Genomic DNA, 8,530 nt, shown 5'->3' with positions numbered 1-8,530 from the left:
ACTTACGTTACTACGTACCGTACGTACGTACGTACGTACGTACTATATATATATATATATATATATATATATATATATCCACGTATATATATACACGTGTGTATGTATGTATACGCACGTCATCTCACGAACTGGCGCATAGCGTTCTAATAAACATGCCGCTCACGTACGAATATCGCAAATGTCACGTCAATCATGTATACGCGTGTATCAAATATCTTATTCCTATATATATATATATACATATATACATATATATGTATATATGCATATATACATAGGACGTTCATGAATGACCTTTACAGCTTCAAACCGCATTAGAACAATAAAACACGGATGAACGGAAAGACAATTGCGCGGTGGGTTGCTGTGCATGGAGCAACGTATCATCACTGCATATCGACAAGATCAGAGACTGTAAAATCGGTAGCGCTATATTTAAACATGTATAGCGCTCCTCTAACCAGACACCATTAACGGCGGGGCGGGGTACGTGCCACACTGGGGGTGTGGCAGCGATCGAGCGGCTGCGTTAACACGTTCTTCCAATCAATGAAGTGGGGCGGTACATTATGAATGCATGGTCTCCGCCGGACATCACCCCAACATTGATTCCATTTCACTGGGTTTACATGACGAATCACGTGCGTGTTGGCAAGGAAGCTCGCCGATGTTGCGCACAGGATTGCACGGCCGCCGTCCCGTCACCACTGTTAAAACAATATGGCCGCCACCAAACCTAGGGCCCGTTGTCAGAAACAAAATTAGTCTTAACATTAGTCTTAACATTAATATTAGGCGTAAGTGTTATCTTAGCATTAACATTAACATTAACTTTACGATGTTTCTGACAACGGCCCCCTGGGCCAGAGCATATGAAGTAGCATCTCGACTCGTCACACAGGACAGGTGGCGCTCACGTCTACGGATCTCTGACGTATCGTAGGTTTATAATAGCTATTTGTTCAGATGCAGCTCCAGTACCATCGTTATACTGCATACATTCATTTGTTCTACATTATGGTTTGAAATAACAATAAAGATACTTCTTAAACAGCGTGTATTTACATGTATACCTACGCGCTGTTCACAACGGTAGGGTTCATTGGTATTCTTTTCAAGAGCCCACGAGTAACATTAAACCCGATGTCTTTTAATATCGCCGTATATATATATATATATATATATATATATGTATATATATATATTGCATGTAGTTGTTCTTACTTAATATTAAAGCATTATGCCGAGTAGATGAAAGTTACCACAACTATCACATATCATGTATATAGAATATAATCTATTAATAGAGATATATCTCCATTTTTCATTGCAAATAATATTTACAAGCGTGCGATATGCGTCGCAGATCCGTTTAGAATAACTTTGATGTCAATCTGCAGTTATAATAATGAAAGGTCATTTGCTAAAAGTCAGTAGGGTTTCCTCGGCATTTTTTACCAAGTTACTTCTGGTTATTATTTATATTTTATCATTTAGATTGACAGAATAAAGAATTGCAACTGTCAAACGTAATGTATGATGTATCCCATTTAAGGGAAGTAAAAACACATTGTAGTTGTAGTTCTCGTTTGCAAGATTGTACGGCATATATACGATATACGGCATAAGCTCGGCATATATAAGAAGGTAACAATTTACACAATAATTTATATTACATGAGGCCAGCGCTATACATACAACCAGCAGTCTCAGTTACCTCCGTCTTATATATATATAAATTCCACCGCGCGCTCGCCTCTTTACGCATGGTATACACGCGCCAAAAATACATAGTTTGTAACACCAATCCATTTACACGAACGTCCCAGGCGACAAAGAAATTGTCAAGCTTCATTTATTACTCTCATTACACGTAATCAGCTTGGAATCATGCACGTTATCTATATAACTATACAACATCGGATGTGCGCAAGAGACAAACGGTGGGTGTACGAATGCGTGGCTCTCGATTATTTTAACGGCCGCCGATATTCGTTAAAACTATGACCGGAGAAAAAAAGGCAATCAGTAAACGGATTGCAGATTTCGTGATAAAATTGCAAAATGCGATAAGGTTTATAGCTATGACAACAAGCGACAGCTGTGTCGATGGTACAACCGGGACGTGAGACGAGGGCGTGACTTCTTATAATCGGAGGGGACATAACACAGCGTCATATATATTCTAGTGTCACGCAATATATAGCACTAATGTTTACAATATTGTGACGCGCATACGTGCATGCTATGTGCGTTCGAGAATCTGTCTGTATCTGTGTGTATGCGTGAAAACGTGCGTATGTGCGACTGCCTATAGTTGTAAATGTGTCCGTATGTATTATATGTACATGCGTGCGTGCGTGCGTCAGTGATTATGGGGTATGCGTACGCGCGTACCCGCGCATTGCGCATCCCAGCATGGCAGCGACTAAACCAACCCCATTAATCAGCGAGGCGAAATTTACGTGCAGGCCATACAACTGTTGCATCGCGAGATTGAATCCTATGAATCATATTCGTGGCCAGTCAGTTGTACAGCCAAGCCATGGCGTCACAACTACATGGCTCCGGCATGCAGCGTGACTCACCGATGACATCGACAAGGACGATCGATACCCGATGACGGCCTTTTACTTACTGTGTGCGCCAGGAGGAGGTGAGAGAGAAAAATAGAGAACAGAAGAGAGAAAGGGGGTACGAGGTACGAGGTACGAGAGCGAGAGAGAGAGAGAGAGAGAGAGAGAGAGAGAGAGAGAGAGAGATAGAAAGAAAGAGAGAGAGAGAGAGGAGAGAGACGGGAGAGATGAGGGCGAACGAAACACAGCTAGCCAGCTATGTAGCTAGATAAACAGCTAGCCAGCTATGTAGCTAGATAAACAGATAGACAAACAGGCAGACGGACAGACGAACAGACAGAGAGACAGACAGACGGACGGACGGACGGACAGACAGACAGAAAGACGGACCGACAGACAGAATGGATGGATTGATGGATAGATGGATGAACAGGTAGTAACAACGCGAGGGAGAATGACTTGGACATCGCGAAGAAGGTACAAAATTCTATTTAGATCCAGTTATTCCAGTTTATTCGTCTGCGATTCAAACACGTATGTTATGTTACACTCGACCGTAAGCGCGTATACGTAAACGATGGTAAAGTGGAGAATATCTATGCAAAATAATAAAGAAATAGTTAATAGCGCTATGCCATCAACATAGTACATTTACAGCGTGAACGAATTTGCCATATGATTTGGCGGTATGGTAAACTAGACAGCTAGTCAGACGCTGGACTTGTGACATTATCCGACAGTTATACTCGCGATTTAGGAAACGAGTGAGGGTTAGTTACGCAGTAGCTGCAAACGCTGCCACGGATATGTGATCACGTGTGCATGTCATATCTGGATGATAGAATAAACGCGTGGGTAAATTCAACGCAAACAACTGGGTGTAATATAATGCCCCGTGTCTGCGTACTAAACCAACAGTAGATGGAACAACCCCTGCATACGCATGCTTACACGTTGGAAACAAAGTGGTCTCTGCCATATAAATTCATTGTATACATATATATCAGAAGCTAATAATGGCAAATTTATCATTATTAGCTCCTGATATATATATATATATATATATATATATATATATATACGTGTGTGTGTGTGTGTGCGTGTGCGTGTGCGTGTGCGTGTGCGTGTGCGTGTGCGTGGGCGTGCGCGTGCGCGCGTGTGTCCTAGAGTCCCTGTATACAGACCTCTGTATATAGGGACCCTAGTGTGTCCGTGCGTGCGGGCGTGCGTGAACGTGTGTGTGTGTGCCTGCGGGAGTACATGTGTGTGTATAGATAGATATAGCTAGCATTGCTTGGCACATCACCATTACGGATTTATATATTACTTGATGTACGAAGACCGACCTGGGGCAGGATGCAGCGTGGCGGGGAACGGGAGGAGGGGGAGGAGCACATACAACAGCACAGCCACGTCTCGAGATCGCTACTCTTGCACGTATCTCTCATCTACTGCTTTACTAATGAATTGTTGCATTAATTCATATGTGAAGCCACCTGCCAATGAGATTAGACTGTCGCGCCGGGCTTTTTAATTTACGATTTAATTAGCTGTTTAGTCGCGTCACTATACTAGTGCTGATATACCTTGCAAGCTGTTTTTACTGCATGGCTAATTTATTTGCGCGTGTGCAAGCGTGCTTGCCTAGACATGCGTGTGCGTGTATGTGTACGCGAGTGTGTGTGTGCGAGTGTGTGTGCGTGCGTGTATGTGTGCGCGAGTGTTTGTGCGTGCATGTATGTGTCTGTGTGTCTCGCTCTCTCCTTCTCGTTCTCTCTCCGAGAGAACGGAGGTGGGAGAGATGAGAAGAGAGAAAAACGGAGGCGGGACGCGCGCACGTTCGTACTGTCACATGAAATATTTATCAGCGAGACATTCAGCACTCGGCTTCGCCGGTTGAAATGCGCTTCACTCGAGGCTATAATAAACACCAATATATAACGCCACATCACTATTCTAAGAATACACAAATTGGAACCATACCATGATAGCAGCCTCTTGCAGCTGCTATAGGTTGCGGGATTGGATTAAACAGTTTTCTCCTGCGTGATATCGTCGCGTGATAAAAAGTTTAAATCCTTATTCGCACTTTGGCGGATGTAATATACGAATAATAAAGCCTTGGCGAGTCTGTCTACCACGTTTAAATCCTAACAATGTGGTTAAGCAGCTTTATGCGCCGTGGCACTAGAATTATTTTTTATAAAACACGTACCCGCAAAAGTATGCGATGTACGTTCCCTCTAACGGGGCGCGCGCAGGCATTTAGCGACGCGACACTGCACATTAAAAGTGCAAATGAGGATATGCAATGTTTATTTACACTGCATTCATAAACAGATCCTCTGATTCTAATTAATCTCACACGTCACCATGCCACAAATATCTTTCGACGGAAATGATCTGGTTGCTGATAAGAATTTCCAGATTCGTTTATAACAACGTGCGACGCTGTTAAACGTAAAGCGTTGGTAACGTAAACGTTAGAGATGGCATGAAAAGGCATGCAAATGGAAAACCATCGATCGATCCTTACGTACGTACGTATCCGCCATTTCTCCCATTCCTACGTTATATTCATCACAAAACAAGGACTCTATATTATCACATAATTTCATTAACAAAAGTACGAAAATATCTGCATCAAAGAAAGGAAACTGTGGGTGTTCGTTACACGTACAATTCTTTTTAAATATATACGGAAATTATGACGATCTCGGCCCAAAGCATCCTCCTCTACGTTCATCCATACCCAAACATTACCTCTAATATTCCGTATTTTCCGTTTCGGGCCAAGATTGCCCGTAGATGCTTGCGCTTTATTGTGAAACAAACATCAAGAAGAGTGTCATGTTAAGTGAAATTTGCCGACGAAAGGTGGGAGGGAGTTAGTGGGCGGTTGGGTAGATCTGAGTTCACGAATTAACCGAACCTGGAGCCAGCGTTTTCGTGGCGCCGACTCCTACGCCCTTCATATTGTGTGCAAGAGGAGGGCATCACTCCTTCAGTCGGTGCCACTCGGCGATCTGCCGACGAGGAGAGTTGCAGATCTCGTTCCAGTGCCGCAGTGCGTTGCCCGTCGACTTCGGTCCGATTACCAACCGCCCAATGACCTGCAGAAAGTAGGAAAACGTGAAAATCAAGTGATCTCTCTCTCTCTCTCTCTTTCTCGCCACCTTTCTCTTGCTCTTTCTTTCTATATCTACCTATCTATCTAAATCTCTGTCCCTATAATACCTATATATATATGTATATGTATATATATATACAGACATACACACACGCACACACGACCACACACACACACACACACACACACACACCACACCCACACACACACACACCAACACACACGCACACGCACACGAACAACGACACGCACACGCACACGCCTACTACCACACGCACACGCATCACCGCACACGCAACCACACGCACACGCACTACGCAACACGCACACGCACACGCACACGCACACGCACAGCACACGCACACGCACACGCACACGACACGCACACGCACACGCACACGCACACGCACACGCACAATCACACGCACACGCACACACACAGACACACGCACGCACGCACGCACGCACGCACGCACGCACGCACGCACACACCCCCCACCACACACATATATATATATATACAAATATATTATATATACTGAAAACAAACTATCATTGCATTTTTGAGTTTATAAATGCAGATCGGAATCTAGAGAAGTACAATAGCGTGTTACTGGTGTGTCTACCGCCTCAATATTATTGCAACATTCTCTTGAGGGTTTTTACGCTGCTATGTGCATGATACAATGCTTTTAGGCCGTCCTCACGCGTCTTCCCTGTCAATATTTTCTTAAGTTTCTTATGAAATTCGAAATAAAATAAATCCGTCGCATTAAACAGTCAACACTATGAATGCGTTTGCGCGTTTATGCGTATGTGCGGGTGCGTGTACGTACGTGTGTACGTACATATATACTCGCATCAATGTTAGTTACTAATCTAGAAGTCAGCCTCTGTCAACAGAATACAGTATGAATAAAGTGATGATGTTCATTCTATCTCGATAGTGTAACCGTAAGCTTTTAACCCCGCATTGCTCACCTCATTCTTAGTGACTCGGTCCCAGTCGAGGATCAGGAACTCTAAGCTAATATTCTGCAGGCCCTCGGTGGCAGGCACGTCGAAGAGAAACGACTCGTTGAATACGGGGTTCAGCGTGCGTTTCTTTACGTGCGTCTTCTTCTTCGCGATGCGCTGTCCATTGTACAGCATGTAGATCTTCACGTACGGGTCTAAGGAAATCACAGAAAAAATTTTGCATCCCAAATCTGAAATATATATCCCCTAGTAGTAAGCCGGTCGGAGGCGATCACGCGTAGTCTAAGCTACTTATCTCGAAGTTTTGCCTGGAAATACACGAGGCGAGAAACAGGAGGTGAGAAGACGGTTCCTGCGTCTCTCTAGAATAACGAGTCACGTAGATGGCTTTATGCGAAATGACATTCGTCAGGCTCCTACAGACTATAACTTCACGCTACACGGTGTATTTTTCGAAAATGACAGATCGAATAGTATACGCATCTGCAATGTTTGATATCAGGCTTTTATACGTGAACGCATATTGACGAAGAGAAACATGTGTGCACGTCACACTGCACACAGACACACACACACACACACACACACACACACACACGCGACGCGACGACGACGGTACGGCCCAAACCAGGACCCGGGCGCTGCCACGCACCCCCCTACACGCACTCATGAACACACATACACACACATACACACACATACACACACATACACACACATACACACACATACACACACATGCACACGCAAGCATCACGTACATAGACATATAAATTCCAAACGCCCAGTCTTTCGTCGATGATCGATAACTATCTATGACGATTTTTTGCTCATAGATCCGATGCCAGAACAGAGGAGAGTTGCTGGTATCGCTCTGCTACCAACCAGCTGCCAACAGGCTTACCACAGTAGTCCTGAAAGCTCGCAACCTCCCAAAGATGGACCTTACTGGACTTAGCGGTGAGTATGGATATAGACTGCCAATTGAATTTCTACAAACTCCTATAATGTGTGCTTTTATGCGCGTGTGCGTTCGTGCGATTACTCGTGTTTGCGTGCGCGTGTGCATGTGCGTGTGCGAGTGCGTTTCGGTGTGCGCATTTCGAATCTATCAACTGATTTTCTATAGATTCCTTCAACGTTGGTTGTGCGTGTGTATGTGTGTGTGTATCTGTGTGTATGTATGTGCATGTGTGCGTTGCTGTCTGTGGTGTTGCGTGCGTGCGTGCGTGCGTGCTGCGCGCGCGCGCGTATGTGTGTGTGTGTGCTGTGTGTGTGAGTGTGTGCTGTGTGTGTGTGTAGTGTGTGTGTGTGTGTGTGCTCGCGTATGCGCTGCTGCGCATTTCGAATCTATCAACTGATTTTCTAATAAATTCTTCAACCTTGCGTGTGCGTACGTGTGTATGTGTGTGTGTATCTGTGTGCTGGGTTGTGTGTGTGTCGTCTGCGTGGGTGCGTGGCATGGTGCCGTGCGTGCGTGCCTGCGTGCCGGGGCGCGTGCCGTGCGTACGCTGCGCTGTCCTGTGCGGTGCCGTGCGGTGGCGTGTGTGTGTGTGCATGTTGTGTGTGTGTGTGCTGATGCTGTGCTGTGACCGTTATGCGCGTGTGCGCATTTCGAAATCTATCAACTGTATTTCTATACAATTCTTCAACCTGCCGTGTGCGTGTGTTATGTCGTGTGTGTGTGTGTGTGTGTGTGTGTGTGTGTGTATGTGTGCGTGCGTGCGCTGCGTCGTTGATGCTAGTGTAGGCCGCGTGGATTGTGGTGTTGGTGCTGTGGTGTGTTGTAGTAGTGTGTGTATGTGCTGTGTTGTGTGCGTGTGTGTGCACACACATCACACAC

At 45.0% G+C, this 8,530-nt stretch overlaps 1 protein-coding gene across 1 annotated transcript in view; it reads right to left on the bottom strand.

The window, feature by feature from the left end:
- Positions 1–4,344: 4,344 nt before the first annotated feature.
- LOC106805216 (synaptotagmin-11-like) overlaps positions 4,345–8,530 on the bottom strand; it is a 9,533-nt gene continuing 5,347 nt past the window's right edge. Inside the window, exons 5-6 of the mRNA XM_014806725.1 lie at positions 6,691–6,917; positions 4,345–5,692 (exon numbers count right to left, since the gene is read on the bottom strand). Of these exons, the coding sequence (XP_014662211.1) occupies positions 5,576–5,692; positions 6,691–6,917 (344 nt within the window). The 3' untranslated portion in view covers positions 4,345–5,575. The remainder of the gene's footprint in view (positions 5,693–6,690; positions 6,918–8,530) is intronic.

Source organism: Priapulus caudatus, unplaced genomic scaffold (genome assembly GCF_000485595.1).
Source record: "Priapulus caudatus unplaced genomic scaffold, Priapulus_caudatus-5.0.1 Scaffold106, whole genome shotgun sequence".
Classification (NCBI taxonomy): Eukaryota; Metazoa; Priapulida; class Priapulimorpha; order Priapulimorphida; family Priapulidae; genus Priapulus; species Priapulus caudatus.
The sequence above is the reverse complement of the archived record's forward strand: the minus strand, read 5'-3'. Positions and strand labels throughout refer to the sequence as shown.